The sequence below is a fragment of the Oratosquilla oratoria genome, chromosome 21, assembly GCF_046742065.1.
Source record: "Oratosquilla oratoria isolate Oo_2021 chromosome 21, ASM4674206v1, whole genome shotgun sequence".
Taxonomy (NCBI): Eukaryota; Metazoa; Arthropoda; class Malacostraca; order Stomatopoda; family Squillidae; genus Oratosquilla; species Oratosquilla oratoria.
This window is the reverse complement of record NC_134797.1, coordinates 19438474-19459812: the sequence shown is the minus strand read 5'-3', so window position 1 is coordinate 19459812 and position 21339 is coordinate 19438474. Positions and strand designations below refer to the sequence as shown.

At 38.7% G+C, this 21339-nt stretch overlaps 1 protein-coding gene across 1 annotated transcript in view; it reads right to left on the bottom strand.

The window, feature by feature from the left end:
• Window positions 1-5548: 5548 nt before the first annotated feature.
• The window catches only part of LOC143036736 (hemolymph clottable protein-like), a 23043-nt gene continuing 7252 nt past the window's right edge, over window positions 5549-21339 (bottom strand). Inside the window, exons 5-25 of the mRNA XM_076204421.1 lie at window positions 20625-20919; window positions 20122-20316; window positions 19839-19994; window positions 19265-19348; window positions 18947-19140; window positions 17839-18004; window positions 17417-17617; window positions 16066-16248; window positions 15760-15971; window positions 15518-15620; window positions 13942-14055; window positions 13283-13393; window positions 12162-12413; window positions 11946-12034; window positions 9484-9658; window positions 9207-9326; window positions 8363-8472; window positions 7853-7971; window positions 6313-6430; window positions 5878-5983; window positions 5549-5713 (exon numbers count right to left, since the gene is read on the bottom strand). Of these exons, the coding sequence (XP_076060536.1) occupies window positions 5965-5983; window positions 6313-6430; window positions 7853-7971; window positions 8363-8472; window positions 9207-9326; window positions 9484-9658; window positions 11946-12034; window positions 12162-12413; window positions 13283-13393; window positions 13942-14055; window positions 15518-15620; window positions 15760-15971; window positions 16066-16248; window positions 17417-17617; window positions 17839-18004; window positions 18947-19140; window positions 19265-19348; window positions 19839-19994; window positions 20122-20316; window positions 20625-20919 (3016 nt within the window). The 3' untranslated portion in view covers window positions 5549-5713; window positions 5878-5964. The remainder of the gene's footprint in view (window positions 5714-5877; window positions 5984-6312; window positions 6431-7852; window positions 7972-8362; window positions 8473-9206; window positions 9327-9483; window positions 9659-11945; window positions 12035-12161; window positions 12414-13282; window positions 13394-13941; window positions 14056-15517; window positions 15621-15759; window positions 15972-16065; window positions 16249-17416; window positions 17618-17838; window positions 18005-18946; window positions 19141-19264; window positions 19349-19838; window positions 19995-20121; window positions 20317-20624; window positions 20920-21339) is intronic.

Here is a 21339-nt window from a genome sequence, read left to right as displayed (position 1 = left end):
TATTTTTGCTCATCTCTCTCTCTATCTCTAATAATCTACTTAAGTTCTTTCTTTCGTACTTACCAAACCCTAAGAAATCATTGTCGTAACACGTGGTGCTTTGTTTATTGTTTACATCGCGGTTCAGTGGATTGCCTCCAGATGGCTCTGATTCGCAACTGGCTTTCGAGTCGTTTTCATTCATTTTTGCTAATTTCGAGTTAACACAATTAACTAGCACTGCATAGATACCATTTCGGGCACTCACGTTCACTCCCCACCCCTACAGTACAAACCAGGTTTTCCTTTTTCGTCGTAAATCCTCTTCTTCTTGGTCGCGCGACGACGAGCGGTGTTGCTTCGATGTGTGTGTGTGTGTGTGTGTGTGTGTGTGTGTCCACTTCATTTTCTACCTCAATTCAGTAGCTGTATTGGTGAAACTAGAACGACGTTGAAGGATGTTAAAACGCACCAGTTATGAGCAGGTCCCGTGGCTTGAGTATGGAGCTTGGGGCAGTGCTGCTGATAGTTCTCCACATTCCTGATGATTTCATCCATGGCATAGGGGTCACAACCACCATCTCCTCCTGCCATCCAGGAAGCGGTGAAGAGCTCTGGCTTGTAGTAGACGCAGCGGTTGGGTCCTTGCAGATCGCCAGTCACTTCGCCATCACGAGCTCCACACAGACCACCCACGGTATAGTGATCCAGCTGCAGACGAAAGGGAAAGAGTCAAGTTACATGTCTCACTTATACAGAGGAGGACAAAGATGAAGATAGAGGCTGTATTTTGAGTGCTGTAGCCCTTACATATGTAGATAGATATTGCAATCAACATAGATAATGAATTCTCACAGTTATGAGAAAAACGTCTGTCAAATCTGCTCTTGAATGTACATAATATGAATTTCAATGACTAACATTCAAGAGTTGATATCTAGCTTATCCACTGGAGAGAAAAGTATAATTTAGTCACAAACATGCATGCAAACACACAAACTAATTCCTTGAGTGATTTCAGAGTTAAGTATGACAGACAGCAACTTCTTCCCTGCACATTACAATAATGGTAAAAAACACAAGGTGTATTTGTATGTCATGATCTCTTGCATAAATGGTGATTAAATTTAGTCAGCATATATGGCCATACATACCCTGACAACCATGTGGGAGTCCTTCATGGACACAGACAGGACATCAGGGATCTCGACGTAGATCTCGTCCTTATGCAGTTCAACGATAGCCTGGACTTTGCCTTCATGACGGACAACCTCGCGGTCCTGGGCCATGACCACTGGTTTGCCATTCACCTGCATCAGATCACGGGTCACAATCAGATATATATATATATATATATATATATATATATATATATATATATATATATATATATATATATATATATATATATATATATATATATATATATATATAATCTTTACATCTTCATCGATGAAAGACACTCTTGAGATCCTACTTTTATTTGTGGACCATGATAGTGGAAAGATTATAATATTGACACCCTATTGTAGACACTAGTTAAGCTTTATGGATCATGTATTCATAAAGGGTTTCACTATATATTTTACCAAGAATTTTTTTCAATAGCTTTCTTTGGCAATTGAATTCTGCGGTGACCTTAACTGTTAATAAAGGTTTTAAAAATGTACCTGAATACAGAATAATTATGAACCCTATTGTAGTGTTCTGTAGGCAACACATGTATGCTCCCCTTTAAGAATCGTGACCGCCAAGTACAGGACAAAACTATGGTCACCCCTTAGAACGACATATGTTCGATTAATTGATATTCATATAGATAATAATACTCACTCCAGCAACTTTATTTATTTTGTAAACATTCTTCTGTATCCTGTAACAAGGATATATATGTATTTTAAAAAGATTTTAAATTATTGTATACTAAAAACAAAGAATCAAGAATTTCGCCACCATTGTTGTGCATAGTATAATCGACATGTTCAATAAACAGAGATCAGTCATGGGAATGACTTTAGATATCTAAGCTATACTTCTGGAAGAAGTACCAGCCGTTAGCACTGAGCACGGAAGTATTCATCCCAAGGGTGCGTAAGGGTAAATACATCGTGGCAAACTATATTCTGACAGGTACAGTCCAACGAGAATGTCACCCGCCATTGGCACAGAGTACGGAAGTGTTCATTTCAAATGTGCCCAAGGGAATCATACCACGGCAAACTCAATGGTGTGTTCTGACTCCCCTTTGTGAAAAACCTCCCATACCTTGTCCCTACCACTCGTTTCAGGCTGGCCGCTTCCAACAAAGGCGACGAGTAGTGGAGCCAACATTGGTGACACCAACACTATTAAATGCTGATGTATTTTAGTGCACATAGTTATTCACGTGACCAGTTGCCAGCATTTGACTTGTTCATATTAGGGAAATGGCTATCTCTATGTGGCATGTCAGCAAAGATGTTATCCACAAGTGCAAAACTCATTGGGAAAATTTTCATTCATGCAAAGGAGCAAAATATAATTATGAGGGTAACATTTCATCCCCCTATCTCTTTACTCTTCTTTCCTCCTCCTTTAATCTACTGATTCTTCTGCCACATCTACTTATCCTCGTACTGAAGGAAGAGTGCCTATTGACAATGTCTGCAGTCATTTAATATTTTCATATCTACATGTTTGCAACAGTTTAAGCTTCTGTCTCGTAATTATTCCCTCATTCTACCATCTCTTCATCCTCAGTTTTCACCCATTCTCCCTCTATCCACATCTTTTTTAATATCATTCCCTCTGCCCTCATCCCCTTCTCTAAGCCCCCCCACCCACCCTTCCCCATGACTCTTGTACCTTAGCCTCCTCAGATGTGATGTCTACAACGACCGAGCCCTGTGGACTGATGAAGCGTAGTTGAGGCCCTGGTTTCGGGTACTCGACAAGACGGTGAAGCAGCATCCAAGACTCGCTGTGTTCCACGTCCATTGTTAAGACTTGCCAGCACAGGTTCCTCTCGAAGGGATAATTCAGGCCATCGAAAGTTATGATCTGTTGGTTATTACCAGTTTGTCCATTAAATTGAAGAAGGAGGCACCATAATAGTCTCCTATGAAACAGCATAACTCTACAATACTTATTTATCTAACATGTCAAAAATATCTATACATGACACCAATCACAGTATTTTAAGCGAACACACTGATTAACTGCATAAGAAGGTCAAAAAGTGGAAAATATATACCAAAACGTTAATTATTCCATTAGTAAGCTGTGTGTGTTTACAGAATATAGTTCTGAACTGAGAGTAAATCCACGATTTCTTTACTTACAGACTCTTCGTAGACATGGCACTCATCATGAAGGAGAGGAATATCATAGTCAGTGAGATGATAGTCATGGCTAAAGGAAAAGTACTCGTCGACGTACTCGGGTACATGAAGATGGTCAACGACGTATACCTCTGAAGGCTTGGTTGTCCAAACAGTCCATAGGTTCTTCTCGATACACCTGCAGAGAAAGTTCTATGTATGTAGTGCTTGATGTGTTGATAAGTGAGGGAATGGGATACAAAAATGTTAGTAATGGCAAACAATCAGGTAATATCCTTTCTTGGCTCCTATAGAAACAATGCCAATTTAGTCAAAGTCATTGTGCTGCAAGGGGTTTGTGCAGTGTGTGGCATATGTCGTGAGCCATTTGCCAAATCAACTTACCTCTCTCTATTACTTCCCATCTATGTGCTATTTGATTTTTTTTTATTTCATATTCTGTAAAGGCAGCTATATAGTACAATGAGTATAAATTTTTCATGATTATGACAATGTACTGAATAAATTCTATGACACATGGCTGAGCTTTTTCACCATGTTGCCATGTCAAGGTGGTCAAGTGAGTAAAAGCAGCAACGACTGCAACAGCACTGTAGGAGAGAGGCCAAACGCAGAGTATGGTTTCCAATATTTGACGTTTCTGAAGAAGAAGCCCTGCTGGGCAAAATGTCAAACATTGGATCCCATACTCTGCGTTTGGCTTCTCCCCAAGGTGGTCAAATTGGCACCGTAGCACTTGGGAGATCCGCTTCTGCTCCACCCTGAACAGACCCCTTGGATCGCAAAGGTTATAGTAATAAACCCATGTGCAAGGAAATGCATTAGATTCTGAAGTGACTGGAATGCAAAAGCCTATCTACTTTTTTCTTCAGCCCACTGAAAAAGGGAAAGATTGCGTGAATTAACAAAAAGAAAAGTAAATTGAGAAGGTTTGGGGAAAGGCAGGTGCTTCCTCCATCTCTCCTTCATAGAGACTTTTTAGCCAGAACGTTTGGGTGTAGGGCAAATCGATGAACAAACTCCAGACGTAACGGAAAGAATGAACAAACTCACAATCTACCCACTTATCTAGAAATAAAGGACAAATATAAAAAATGCTACCATTTTATTCGCACCATTACCAAGGGTCTGGTTACCAACTCACCGTGTAGCATGTATGTTGGCTTTTCCAGGCGCAGTCTTGGGTCCGCAGTAGTTGTGTGTCACGTGTGGGAACAAGAAACCTCGCGTCAAGTCTTCTAAATGATGAGTCAAGTTCATGAGAGGTGAACAATCCATCTGCAATATTAGGAAAGGGAGATCATGATAGATTCGCACAAGAAATATTTAAAGATAAATATCTAGTCATTCACTCCTAAAAAAGAGAAACTGTTTGGAGAGAGTACTAACTTTATCTTGTTCCCAGTTGATACCAATTTGGACGTCATCGTACACAGCCTGGATGTGCTCATGGACTTCCAAATCCTTGGCGCAGAATTCTTTGGAGTTTATTGTTGACACAATTGTGTCCTTCCGCTCTTGAGTCATATCAATAGAAACCTGGGAAAAATTGACGTGTCTTACTCCCAGAAATCAGCATGAATGAGTTTAGATACGGTTGATTCCACCCTATGGATGATGTAATCAAGACAAACCTACTTTATTACGCAAGAGAACTCACAATCTTTCCCTTTCGACAATTTTGGTCCACTTAGTTTTTACGTGACATCACTAAATATATGCAGTAATCAATAATATCAAAATTAATTATTTGATTTTGTTATGATATATTTCTAATAAATGTTTAAAAACATGTTTTGTCTTTAACTCCTCTTCCCACTTAAATCCACTAATCCTATGTCCATTTGTCATTATGCCCACCTCAATTTCTACACTAGGAGAGTTCTGGCAATTCTCATCTTCACGAAGCTCAAACTTCCACATGCTCTTCAGGTCGTTCTCAAGGACATCGGAAAGATCCATTAGGTGGGAGATGTAAGGTTGAGAAGCCCGTAAGTCAATGCACATCTGTAGATAATTTAGAAAGGAAGATTCATCTTCATGCTGAATCAAAATGCAGAACTTAGGGGTGTATTCGTTTTGCCAACAACACCTACAGATTACTTACAAAGTGATGTGATGATAGAAAAAAATATATTTTTTGTCTGATGGATATGGCAAATTTCTGTCAAGGTGGTCCCTATGGGACATTTGTGCTTTGAGGACCTTACATGGCATTAGAAGATAGATGCAGAATCTTACCGTGTCTTCTGTCTTGGTGTCAGTACCCTTAAGGAGAGTGGCCTGTGCTTTGGTGATTATCTTGTTCGTGGATCCACTCTGGTCACCGCTTGTCCAAGTTAGAACAACCCCATACCTGTGAACTTCTGACCCACTGAATTCCACCTTTGCGTTTACACTGCTCACGCGTGAAGCTGCAGAGATTGAGAGGTAAATTAGTTTAAATTTGCAAAAGATACCTATGATGCTTGCAATAACTACATCACAATAAAAACTGGGATAATGATATGGACATTTAGGCACTCAAAAAACATAGTTCGGAGACAGTAACTGCGAGCTGTGGATGTGAGGTACTTACATCCCATCAGTTCGTGTCGCTTCTTAATCTTTGCCAAACGCTCGGGTACAGAATCGCTGATACTATATCGACTGCTGCTCAAGGTTTCTACTTCGCTACCTCCTTGCTGTTGGACAAGAAAATTAGTTTTTGCTGGGAGTGAGGGAATAGTGGGTTGTTTTAGATTCTTGGGAGTTTATGAGAATTTCTGCACAATATATAATTTGCAAAGCAGGATGGCGTGTTTTGGTGTGCGTTTTCTTTATAAGGCATGTGGAATCGGCTATGTTTACCGGATACGTCACAAAGACGATAAAGCGCCATGTGATGTTCCTGAAAGCCTGTCCATCAAATCTAAAACATAAGGTCTAGTATAACATCAAGCCTTTATATTCTTATCTATTCAAACTTTCTTAGATATACGGTTCTCTACGCTGTTAGTAAGCAATCAGTTACCTGGAAAGATTCTTCGTAGTCCTGGCCACCAAATTCGTAGTCACCCCCTGACCACCAGTAAACTGACCCGTGTTTTGAGTGAATTGTTCGTAAGACTTTTGTGATTTCTCCGTTATTGCTGCACAAAGAGGTAAATATGATGGTTAGGTGAGTCACAAACATCTAGCACAGTGGTTCTTAACCTGGGGTTATGAGACATGATAGCCAGGGCAATGATACTGTATATTTACAATGAGAAAACAAATAAGCCTTGTATCACTCATCCTTTTCATATATTTGCATTGTATTTGTATTGGATGGGGGTACGAGGAAATTTTCTGAGATATTAAGGGGTACGGGCACTGAAAAAGATTAAGAACCACTGAATTCTAGCAGAACATCGTCAGACATTTCCCCCACATTTTGAAGTCCTTATGTTATAATGGTGAAGGTAGGTGTGATGTTTAGTTTCATCGGGCATGCAGTGGTTGTACTGAAATGCTGGTATTAGAATTAGTCATGTGGCTGTCGGATATAGCAGTATTGGTGGGAATTTAAGAGTAAGTGGGTTATGATTAGTGAAGGTGTGAGAACCGCTCTCGTTCACACTTTGCAGTTCACAAACACATTCCCCCCCCCCCCTTTTTTCATGGTTTGAGGGGCTAGTACCCACTCAGGCTTGCAGATGGTCCGGAATTGTTCATACGTGAATGCAGGAGGAGGCAGTGTCCACAATATGCCACGGCAGTCACCTCAGGACCTTCCTAACTTCTACAACATGGCCAGTATTCGAACTGACGCCGAAACCCCGCGCGGCTATCAAACGCGCACTCTACCAACCGAGCCACAGCGTCCCCCCCTCCCAGCCTTCCCTTATTACTAGATATATATACGCATAATAGAAAATGTTACAATTGAACGGGCAACTACAGTAAATAGCTTAACTTTGTATAGTAATAGAGAATGTTATATTCTTACACCATGAACAAACAGGTACCTAAAATTACCTTTATTACTACAAAAAATATATTGGCAATTACATTTATTTTCACTTAAAAAGAAAAATGTGAACATTCACACATATATGAGCTGTGAATCAGCAGGTTGTTAATGTGGCTTTATGCACTATTTCAGCTCAACAGATGAAAACTAGGACAGTGGTAAAACTGCTCCATTATCAGCCATACGAATAACCTGTAGCTTACTTAAGCCCCAGTCACAATATCATGATTCCCGTCAAATGTTGTAAATCTGAAAAGCCTTCACCTACAGTATTTTAGGCTTTACTAAGGACAATTCAACAATGTGTCTAATGTTTGTATAGGACTTCTCTTATTTCATCGTTCAGCATCTCAACATATGACGTAAAAGTAATATAACATTTGGAGATTCGAAAAATAAAGAATTGTAAACGAAGTCGTTTTTACTCAAATGAACTCACTTGGGTCATGAAAGTGTGACTGGGGCTTTATGAAGTATAGGAGCATGTTTTCTACACATACTGATTGGGAGATGATTGATGACAGTTTTCATACATGCACTCACAAGAGAAATGACTTACTTGCACTGAAGGTGAAAGTGATGGTGTTAGTTTTGGAGTGTGTTGGATGGTAATTAAGCTTGTATTCATAATTCTTGAGTGTTGGAGCCAGTCCTACACGGAAAAATTCTTCAGGAGTACTGTAAACAGAATTGCATATTTTCAATGTGTATTAGAATAATGCTTTGATATACAAGATTGTCACAGGGTGGGCGTGTTTGATAAACAAAAACAAGGCTGAGAACCCCACCCCTGTCCTAAGGTATTTGGTCCATCTTGAAAACAAGATGTAAGTTATGGGCTCCAGAATGCAAAATCTAGATGTAAACATAAATTTGTAAAATAATTACAATTCAGAGACGTGATTAGTAGGTATATCATACATTTTCCCTCATGAAAAAGTCCTTATTTGTTGATTCAAAGCTTATTCTGGTGAAAACATTCACATTACACGACAAATATACGGGCACCCTAAAACCTATTTATAAACTACACTCATTGAAGTGTTTCTGTTGGTATCTTGATACTTACTATGAAAGAAGTTCCAGTGCTGATGGCAGGTTCAAGGGAGACTCAATGTCACCTACCCAAATGAGGTCTACGTCCATCCCTGTGTACTCGTGGCCTAGAGAAACTTGGTCCTATTGGGGGCCAAAAAGGATAGTACATGAATGGTGAAGATCCTCTTAGCAATGCAGTACACCCTGTGCATAGTACAGGGTGGTCCGAATGTCTTGTTACCCCTACCAATAGAGGTACAAGTATTACAGTAATACAAAATACATGTCCTGGATTCAGGCTGCTTGTAAGTGTATGGGCACATGAGCGTGTGCATTCAGGCAAGAGCATAACGGGGGCTGTGCGACATGACGTCACTCAAAGATTCGGCAAACCAGCTCCTCCGAAGATGACAATATTGCAATGCGAACATTTTGTTCCATTGTTCATATTCTGTTCTATTGTTCTTACAGTAAATAAACTGAACTCAGGACATGTAGTTTGTATTACTGTAATACTTGTACCTCTATTGGTAGGGGTAACAAGACATTCGGACCACCCTGTACATTATTTCAGTCTTTGGGAATGTAAATGCTGTGATGGCAATTATCTAGGGACTATGAGTAAGATTATATCACAAAAGCTAATGAACAGCATACAGAGGTATTATGAATTCAAACACAATTATTTTCAAAACAAAGACGTCTATTTTTATCACCCTTATTTCAGAATTGGAAAATATTTTCCATATAATACAAAGACCTACGTGACAATATCTAAAGATTTTTTGTAACCATAGAACATTTCTCAAGTTCACATTCTCTGGTGATTCTAACATGTTGATTTAAAAAAACAAATTAGATAATGACAGACTCACCTGGAAGAGTTTCTTATGTTGCACAATAACCTTGAAGTCCTCTTGTTCCATAAGAGGTTTATTGGGTACAACTGGAGCACGGACGGTGAACGGATGGTTGAGGTGTCTCACGAAAGATACCTAGGTATCAAAAATGTATAAATATATCTAATAATATCATTTTGGCTCCTCTCCACATTGAGAGGCATATGAATAAGTGTATTTACAAAGAAAGAAAGAAACACTAGTTGGTACAGAAAAGTTGACAATTATTAGTACTATATTCGCAGAAGAGTACCTCATGCTGATCTGCGGGGGTCACAGACAAGACTCCCTCGAAGTTATTCACATCGTAAAGGGCCTTCACTCTCACGGGAAGAGTCACATCCCGGCGAACATCAATACCCGAAGTGACAGCAATGCCATTCCAGGGGAGGACCACCTCTGACGTCACTTGCACTTGCAAACTTGCACTGGGGACAAAAGTTACAGGTATCATCTGCGTCAGGAGGAAACTCATGGAAGCACAAGGGGTGTTAAAAGGTTGCTGATTTGTATGAGCGTGAAGGTGTGTTGTGTTTTCCTGAATGTCATACACAGGGTAATGTGTGATTCATCACCATGGTTGAATTTTTTATCCACAATATTTACCCTCCCGGAGGAGAGCTCAGAGTTCATATATGGGCAGATCTATGGGTAATGCTGAGACCTCACACAGAGGAAGACTGTGAATCACTACAGAGAGACCTGGAGCCAAAAGTGAGAAGTGAACTTCAACATCAAAAAATGTATAATGGAAATTGGAAAAAGTAAAAATAGAATATCAGGGCAATATAAATTGGTAAAAAGGAAGAAAAAAAAGTTAGCAAGGAAAAGGACCTAGGAGTAATTATTAACAAAGATTTGTCACCAGACAAACATATAAAGAAAATAGTCGAAGAAACCTTCAATTTACTAAAATCAACGAAAGTGGCCTTTGGTTACTTGGATGAGGAAATGGTAAAGAAAATTTTAGTTACACTGATAAAACCAAGATTGGAGTATGCTGCGACACTATGGACTCTAGTACAAAAAAGAATATAAAGAAATTAGAAAGAATCCAAAGAGCAATAACAAAGATGGCACCAACTCTCTCTAAATTGACGTATGAACAAAGACTGTCCAAACTGGAACTACCAACCCTGGAACAAAGAAGAGAAAGAGATCTACTGACTATTTACAGAATTATGAAAGGGATGGAAGTCCTTGACAGAGAAGATTTATTAAAGTGGGATAAGAGAAAAACAAGTGGACATAAAAAGAAACTCAAAAAGGATAGTTATAGGAGAAATAAAAAAAATAGTTTCCCACACAGAGTGGTAGATGTCTGGAACAAATTGGATGAGGCAACAGTGTGTGCAAAAACTATACAAGAATTTAAGAACAAACTAGATGCTGAAAGACACAGATATGGGTCACTACGAGCATCTCCCTTCCTATATAATACAACTAGGTAAATACACACAAATCCTTGCCCACCAGAGCTACGTGACACTGCGTGAAGTATTGCAATGCTTTTCACTCCTGGGCGGGGACTCGAACTCAGACTGCTGTATTACCGGCTAATGCAGTACCACTACACCAGAAACCTGGCGTGTGTGTTGTTGGTGTAGTGTGTGTGTGTGTGATTCACCATGGTCTTAGATCACGTGTTGGACTCATGATCAACAGCTATTTCCCTCCTGGAAGAGAGCTCAAGAGCTCATATATGATCCACCATGGTCCTGGATCACGTGTTGGACTCGTGATCGACAGTTATTAACCTCCCGGATGAAAGCTCAGAGCTCGTATGACCGATCTATGGATAATACTGTGACCTTACAAGCACACACTACCCCCAACTTCCCGCCCACGAGAATTGGAGTAACCTTCAGCACAGCGATACTGAAAATATTTCAGCCCTAGGCGGGAGTCGAACCCACCCAGGGCTGTGTGTGTGTGTGCATACACGTGTGCATGTATGTGTGTGTTTGTATAAGCGTGTATGTCATGAATCATGTGCTGGATCGTTATCGACAGTTATTACTCTCCCGGATGATATCTCTAGGGCTTATATGGAAGAAGATGAACCCAGGACAAGAAGCAATGGAAGGCAGCTGAAGTGTTATATCATCGCTCAAATTAAGAATTAATGATGATAATGATATATATATATATATATATATATATATATATATATATATATATATATATATATATATATATATATATATATATATATATATATATATATCATCGGAAATCGGAAGAAAACTAATTCCCAAGCGCTTTCGTGTATATATATGTCCCCATTTTCATCCTGGTGGAGTGATGATGATGGTTGAGAATTATATAATAATTGATAAGGTATTACTAGTGCAGGTGGACTTTTTTTTTTATATCGAAACAATTACGTAGGGTTTATTTCAAAGACAGGAAAGCTGAGAAGATGGAATTGGAGAATGAAAGGGGTGACAATGATGTGTCATTAATAAAGGAGAATAAAGAATGTTCGAGAAGGCCAGCTCCTGACGGGCACGATGCATGCAACACGTTATAAGAGGAAGTTGTGGACACACAAAGTCAACAGAGGCAGACACACATGTGGGTGTTGGTGGATAGAAAGCCCAGGGACACGATGACAAGGTTCCTGGGCACTACACACGAAGGCAAATAAGGGTTTAGCCAAGTACTGTATAATTGTAATGCAGATGCGATAAAGAAAACTCTGGGGTTACTTACAAGGTCTGCAATTTAGCTTCAACCTCGATTTGAGGGCCCGTATTCAATTTGAGGTCTCCCTTGCTGTAGAATGTGATTGGAACTGAACCCTATGAGTAAAAGACAGGGCTTAATGTTACACAATACTAGAGCATGATTGCACACATACTCATCTATGCAATATCTTTCAAAATATAAAATTTACATTTATTCAGTCCTGCATAAAAAGGAACTTACCTTTCCAATGTAAGGCAAACCAACATCAGTGGGGACAGCGATAAAGAGTTGGTTGGGGTTGATGTATTTGACGATAGTCCAGGAGGGTGGAATATTCGAAATGTGGGCCATCTTGTCCCTGTTCTGACCTGTCATGAAAATTCGTCTCATGTTGTAGAAGAACCTTGTTGATAGGATGAATTTGCCGTCGTGTTCCGGTTCGGTGGATTCGTAGTTCTCGAAGTTTGTGTACTCATCCATGCGCAGGCTCATCTGTAAGGAGAGATTCCAGTGTCAACTGCTCCGGGGGTAATAACAATGGATCACACATATGTGAATCAAGAATACTTGAATTATACAATATGTGAAGACCATTCGAGGGACTGCATTTTAGATTTCTCCCCCATAAACCATATATATGTATATATATATATATATATATATATATATATATATATATATATATATATATATATATATATATATATATATATATATATACATATATACATATATATATATATATATATATATATATATATATATATATATACGTTATATATATATATATATATATATATATATATATATATATATATATATATATATATGAATATATATATATATATGTATATATATGCATAAGTAACCACTATGAAAAGTAAACTAACAAAGCAGAGCGCTTTCGTATAATTACATCTTCAGTGCAGTGGTTCTGCACTGAAGATGTAATTATACGAAAGCGCTCTGCTTTGTCAATTTCCTTTTCCTAGTGATTATTTACGCATTTGTGAACACACATTTCTAGTGTTTTATTGTATATATATATAAATATACATATATATACATGTATATGTATATATATATATATATATATATATATATGTTTACATGTATATATGTATACATATGTATATATATATATATATATATATATATGTATATATACATATATATATACAGGTATATATATATACATATATACATACGTACATATATATTACATACCGGTATTGTTCAATTGAATTCAGAATACCTGCGAGTAATCCAATAATAATGACAGTATCATTGCATAACTCAGAATACGAATTTAAATATTCTCCAAGTCCATGGCGATGCAGCTGGATACGCCCAACACTTACCAAGGCTTGGCTGTACATGTTGTGAGCTCGTCGAGCGGCGGGGTCCCTCATATTGACGGGTTCCTTTGTCGTCTTATAAAGGAGGTCATCAATGTGACCGTCAAGGGCAAGCTGGAGAAGAACAGGGACGAGAGGTCAACAGGACGAAAATAAGAGTTTGATGAAGTTTTAGGTTATTTGTAATGAATGCTGCGAATAACGGTTTTTCTTCGTAGAATTATTTGAACTAAATAATGGGAGAGCAGATCACATTGGTGGGAAAGTGACAGTTATGATTTATTTTTTTCTCACAAAGTCGTGTGGAAAATAAGTTGTTGTTTTTTTCAATTGAGGTCAAAATACACCGAACAAATTCAATCACTTTCCACTTGATAGGCCAAATTCTATTCTAACATTCGTGCAGATTTTGTAAGATAAGTATAGCCAGGGATACTTTGCGTAAAAAATAATGCAAAAATCAGTGATATACAATATATCAACCATATGACACTTGTGTGACTAAGATATCATTATTAAGAAATTTAATACCATTTGCATTGAAAAAAAATATATGTATATATATTTAGTCCCTCATCACTTCAGAGAAAGTAGTGACTTTATGCCTCATGGAATGTCTTAGTGGCCTCGAAGGCTGAAAAAAGGGTTATGAACTAACTTACCTCATATAGGAGGTTGAGGAAGCTGCCTTGCTTGACGATGAGTATTTGGAAGTAGTGCACTGGGATGTAGCTCTTGACAGTGTGGAACCAGGCCGTGTTTAAGATGACACCAGTCTATAAACAGGATGACATCACTTTAGTCAAGATTCATTTTACTTTGCCGGGAATAGTCAGCGCTTCTATCCTTTTGGACACTATTCCTCCGAAGAGGTGGAGTTATAGAAATGGTCAAGGAAAGGAGATATCTAAGAAGAGTAACAGAATGGAGGGATTGAAAGTGATCAGTATTTTTTTTTTCTTCAGTCACAAAAGAATACTGTATGCTTTTGGTCTGTAGAAGTGTCGGTTAAGTTCCTAAAAAAATTACCATATAAAACTTATGAAGTTGGTAGCCTGGGTAGCGGGATGTCTAGAGAATGTGTAGAAATGGGTAAAAAATATTTTGTGACAAACATATGAGAACAATAGTGAGAAATGGAAGGTTGGACTGGAGATGAGTTATTAGTGAAGTTCCACAAGACTCATCCTTAGCACCTGTAATGTTTTTATTGTATATAATTGACATGAGGAATGGAATAGGTAAATATGCAAATCTATATGTAGATGATGCCAAGATCATGAATGAAGTGAAACAGGAAAATTACAAAATGCTGCAGAAGACCTAGATATGATTTATGAATGAAGCTGGGAGTGGAAAAATAATTTCAAAGCAAAGAAATATAAACTCTAAGAACTAAGCAAAAGAAAAAAAAATGCGGAATGATAGAACATGGGAAATGAAATATTAGCAATTTTAAAGGGGGAGAAATATTTAGGGATCTTAATCAGGGACGACCTATTACCAGAAAGTCATATAGAGAAAATAATAGGAGAGATTTATAACTTCCTGAATGGTATTTCACTACATGGAAGAGAACATGATGACGAAAATCACTGAAAGTCTGATTCATCCTAGACTGGAAAATGCTGCAATGGTGCAGTCACTTCACTTAAAGATAAACAGAAGAAAAATAGGCTAGAGAATAGAAGGGGCAGTAAATCAAAATGGTCCTAAGTCTAAATGACAAGAAATATGTAGAGAAAGGAAATTTCTACACTAGTAGAACGAAGAGAGGTAATGATATCTAACTCAGAGAAATGTATAGAAAAATTACAGTTTTTGCTAGTATGGGATGAAAGATAAACTAGATATAACAATAAAAGAAATGAAAAGATAAAATTATTTGAAGGATGTTAGACGTATAGCCTTTCTCCTAAATGTGTAGTCTTATGAAACAAATCAGATAAGAATATAATCCAATAAACAACTTGAAAGCAAAGTTTGATAAGTGGGATGCCGATCCATGAGACAAAGCTATGGACGTTTAGTATAATGTACCTATTACCACAGAAAGCACTGTGTACTAGTGTACATACTGTCATGTACGATATAGCAGTTGTTAGGACCTTCACTCAATTTTCTAAATTTACTAAAAACAAGTGAGCACATGAAAAAAGAAAAACAAATGTAAAGAAGCCTCCCGAAGGAGGTATTTCTGATCTGATGAAGAAGTTATCTCCAGAAGAGAAGACACACCTCAATGGCTTCCAAGTAGGCGTCACTCAAGAGGGTCATGGAGAAACGCTGCGAGGCTGGGAATTTCTTGGTCATGGGCAGGACGTGTGCGGCACGCTGGCGCCTACAGAAATCGAAGTGGAAAGTCAGCAAGAACAGCCAGATGCTAAACCAAGTTGTTTATATATATTTAGGTTGAAGAAGGTTATGACTGACTGGAGTCACTGCAAATACCACACGAGTAGACTCGAAATAATACTCACTGGGAGTTGGAGCCGGTCATCTCGGCAACGCTGGTGATTAGGTGACTAATGAAGGACTGCATCTGTCGGGAGAGGTCCCTCCAGGAAGCCACTGCTAACCGGTGCCACCAGGCGCTGTCGGGTTCCCATGACAACAGGGAGCCGATAGCCGCCATTCGAACGGAGAAATGCTCCCCCTGATTCTCAAATACGGGCATCATCAAGTGGTAGACCTAGGAAAAGAAAACAGTTACGTTGTCATCTGAGTAGATCTTGAATAAAACACGACAGTGTTCTCATTGGGATTTTCTTTATTGCTGCACTCACCCTTGGGACGAAACTCTTCGGAGAGTTGTATGCTTGGAAGGCGTAGCAGGCCAGTGATCTTACTCGGTAGTCGGTCTCAGAGTTACCGAGGACGATAGGCTTGAGGATGTTGTATTTTCGTTCAGTACTCATTTGGGTCAAGGCATGAATGTAGACAAATTTGTGACCGACATCTTGGGCTTCCTGATCAGAAAGAATGCAATTATTAGCATGACATCACAATGAAAAAATTCATGTTGTCTTAGTGCCACATATCTACAGATAAGAAAACCATCTTTAGCACTTTGAACAAAGTGAATAATGATGGCAAAGGAAACTTAGACAGAGAGAACCTTGTGATATCTCCATTCGAGTTTCCTCTGTCATTATAGTAAAATAAATCCTTTTTGTTGTGTAATCTGGTGTTGATTATGATTTAATTCACTAAATATTGAAACGAGCACAGCCGTCTAAAGATATAGTAACTATATCGTGTGAAATCCAAACGTTCAGAAATATGATATGAAGTCTATGTATTAGAAGTTGCCTTATCCCTCCGTGAGGTATTGAGGAGAACTTAATTCATGGGTTATGCCAGAACATTAAGAACATCGATGGGTATTTTAGAGGATGTGGTGACTGCTTCTACAATTTTTGTATGTAGTATCAGAAATTCTGTCAGCTTCCACTTGGAGTGTGTAAATATGTCAATCTACTCTGGCAGAGACAGATTCGTCATGCACTTTTATGTTGTCACAGTTTATTTTTAGGAGTGGTGGATAGGGGGCCCGTGAAAAACTGATGTATGTAAAATAGTTGTCAGGGATAAAGCTAAAAGAAATAATTAGGCACGGAAAAATAAGGCCACCATGAAGAAACAAAGTTGTTGTTTTTTTCAAAATCGCCTGAGAAGAGGATTTTGTCGTTGAGATATGATAACTGTAACTACTTGTGTTAGGATGACAAAAGAAAGAAAGAAAAGAACCATAACATTGCACGTTATAAGCCTGAGGGCAGAACTGAATAATATGATATCTGTTTCCACTCCATCCAATGGATAGGTCATTTTGTATTTGAGTAATGTTTGTATGTCAACTGGTCCCATACAATATCAACTCTATCTTGGATCTGGATATAAAAGATATATGTGCAATTTATTATTTTGTCTTAGATATAAAGGTCGTCTGTTCTTGAGGACAATATCACACTGAAGAGGTATTGTCAAAGTAATAAAGAAAAGATTTAGAAAGAACAGTAGGGATACCACCAAAGCCCCCAAAATATCGACTGCACAGAACATGCAGTCAATACTTCATATGGGATGGATATATATGTGATCATATAAATGTGGAAAACCAATATGAAAATATACCTTCAATCCATTTTCAAGGAGAGGCAAGAATTCATCAAGAACGGAATCTGCATGGCAGTAATGTTGACCCAAAAGATTTGTCTGACTTGTGTCTCTAGACTGAGGCACCAAGCAGAGCCGGTTGATAGCTGTTGCCAGGTTAAGAATGAGGGATGAAGTCAGCTGGAAGTCTTCATTTATGTTGAGGCCCTTAAGTAAATCCTGGAAGAATAGATATAATATCAACAGTTAAGACTTGAATTAGCTGAATGAGATTTAAACACTAGGTTTTAGACTTAGATATGGGTGACTAGACCGGATCAGTTTTAAACTTGAATAAATAGAGATTCTGGATCAGGCTTTGACTTCAGTAAGTGAAGACGATCTTATTCGTAAACACGGGTACAGTGAAGAGGAAATCGGCCAGCGAACAGGAGACTCACAATAAGCCGGGGAATGGAGTGATCGGGCATCTGAAGGCTGTTGCTCAGAGCCATGAAGACCTCTGCAGACCTCTCGGTGCCAATGTTATGGTTCTTGATCTGTTCCACCAATACACGAACTGGAGCATCCGTCCCAGCCATGGCCATGATATCAATCAACAATTCCCTGTGAGGCATAAGATACAGTAATGTTTATCTCCATTTTTTTTCTCTTTCAAAGCAGCAACAACAGCATTCAACTAATTTATTTATTCATTGCTGCCTTGGCTTTCAGTTAGTGGAAAATCCACAGTGGCTTGCAACAGTCCCTATGATTTCACACAGATCCTTCTGGGAAGAAACTTTGGATTGTTTTCTGTGTTGTGTTAGCGTAGGACTGTCACCAGCAGCAAAAGGTAGAAGAAAGGGAACAGTCGTCAGCTCTCCATATGTGAAAATATATAAGAAATACAGTTGAAGTTGATAAAGAGAGATCTTGGGCCCAGTTTGGAAATCGACTGTCAGGCCCTCGAGGCTGCACCTCCTGTTGGAGATGAAGGGATTGACGGGTTTCGAAAACGGGCAGTGTCGTTGTCCATCTTGCAGGACCACCAGACGCAGATTCCCGTCACTGGTCCCAAGCAGCGGCGGCGCCAGGAATTTTTAGTTGGGGAGGCTAAGGGGGGGCTAAACAAATTTTTTGGGGGGCTAAGCAAATTTTGGGGGGGGCTAATAGTAATATGATAATACACATATAGTATCATCATTTCAGAAGGGGAGGGGGTTAATGGTAGGGCTAGCACTGATGGCTGACAAATCTTTAGCCCTGGCAATTAAAAATTCCACTTAATAAAATTATTTCAATGAGTGTTTTAAATTTTCAATTTGCTCATTTCAGTTGGGGGGGGCTAATGGGGGGCTGGCCACTTTTTTGGGGGGGCTAAATCCCCCCCAAGCCCCACCCTGGCGCCGCCACTGGTCCCAAGAACAGTAGTGACAATGGCAAATTGATATAGCGCACACACAGATTCATTCACCAGCAATGTCACTCAGATACAGCATAAACAACGTGGATGATGTTAGACAAAAGAAAAATCGGTAACCCTTGGTTTTAAAAGCCTTGCCTTACCTTATGAAAGAGCCACGATCTTCACCGGAGTCATAGGAATTAAAGAGAGTATTGAGTTCTTTGTAATTGAGCATCATAACCAGTTCTGCTATGGTGTTCATGCGGGGTGCCATGTCAGTTTTCTTCTCGTCCTCCACTAAGGTAAAATCTTTAAAGTCGATCCATATTTCCTCCAACAGTCTGCTGATTTGGGTCTGTGAAAAATGAACAATATCACATTGTACGAGTATGTAGGAAAAAACAAAGATGGGTGCAGTTCTATGCAACACGGGAGTCAGTCAAAAAATCACATAATGTCAAACCAGAGGGGGTACTCACCCCGACAGCTGATGCAGCTTTGGTTAGCTGATTTGTGTGCAATCCGGAGACGATGAAGGTTGGGTAAAAACCGGGGGTGTTATCCTGGAAAGATAAAGACATCTGTCAGCAGAGTTCACTTCTCAGAATGTGAAGCATATATATATATATATATATATATATATATATATATATATATATATATATATATATATATATATATATATATATATATATATATATATACATATATATATTTATATATATATGTATATATATATATGTATATGTGTATATATATATACGTATATATGTATGTATGTATGTATTTGTGTATGTATGCATAAATGTATGAATGAATGAATGAATGTATGTATAAATGTATGAATTTATGTTTGTATGCTTTATGTCTGTATATATGTATGTATGTATGCATGTATGTATATATGTATGTATGTGTGTATGTATGCATGTATGTATGTGTGTGTATATATGCATGAGTATGTAATGATGAATGTATACATGTATGTATGTATGTATGTACATGCAACATGTCATACACAACGTATATGTGTAAACGAAAGCATTTCCTTACGTCCTCTGTTTGTTGATGATGTACGTAGGGATGCTCGGATGTCTGAACAGAACTCACAGTCGACTCGACTTCGTACATGAAGGAATCCACGTGACGGGTGTTGGCTGGCATTTCGAGGTGAGATCCCATGAATCGTACTGCCTTCAGCTCCAGGGTCTGAGGGAGAAGACGCAAGCGATTAATATGACGACTGATCTCTTACTTTACGACCCATGGTCTTTCATTGCCAAAAGAGCTTAGTCAACCTCGTTGTCGACCGCCAAAGGAGCGATCATCAACCCACCTGGTTAGTAACGGTCCTGATCTTTTCCGTCTCGTAGCCCAGAGGGTTCATGATAATGTTGCCTTCGATCTCAACCCTTTCTATGCGGAGAGCGTCGGGTGAACCGCGTAAGTAGAAGGAGCCCGTGGAAGAGCGGCTCAAGATAGTCCCGCACTGCGAGGATCCCAGTTTGCAGTAGATGCCGTAGCCATAGTTCTGCGAGAAAAAGAGGAAGTGATCAAAGAAGCTGACGAGGTAGGATTAAGATAAAGGTAGGTAGCTTTTTGTCTAGGGAGTGTAGAGGGCGCCTTGTGGGAAGGTATGGTAGCGATATGATTCTTATCTTGTCAAAAAAAGAAAAGAAAAAAAAGAAAGGCAAGTTGAGCTGTCTTTTAGTAGGGGCAGAAAATGAAATTCTCTTACCTCACATATTTGGCTTGCCATTTTGGTTATATTATTAGTGTCTGTATTGAGGTTTATTTAGATAGTTTCCCTGTGTGTAAGAAACCTTCAATTCAACTTACCTGGAACTTGACCATTTCCTTGCACTCGTTGAAGTTAACGGACTTTGTGAGAACGTAGACATCATTGCCAATCTTGGGGACGTTGACTTTGTATTTTCCTCCCTTTGAACCCTTTGAACCCTTTGAACCCTTCTGGCCGGCGGTTTTGTGACCTTTCGCCGTATTCTTAGAGCTGGTCTTGGACTTTAACGATCCCAATTGGTCTGATACCCATTGGACGTCTTCCTCAACGGTTTCCTCGATGTAGGTCAAGTGCTCTTGTTTCAGGTAGTCGGGGAGTTTGGTTAGAATGTACCTGTAAGGGTTAATCCTCAGCATGATTACATGCATATATAATATACATATATACATACATAAAAACATACAACATACACACACACATATATATATATATATGTATATATATACATATATATACATATATATATATATATATACACATACATACATACATGCATACATACATACTGTACATACATACACACATACATAAACAAATACGTACATACATGCATAAATACATACTAAAGGGACTTTTCTCCTTCATAAAGTGGGTGGTTGACTCAAAGCATATACCCAACCCAACACCCATTCTACACCCATCCACAAAGCCATTCATCACCCCTCCAATTTCTACACCTCATGAATGAAAGATCATCCTTGTCCCCATGTCACTCCTGTATATAGGGTGTGAATTGTTTGAAGGTGTATGTAC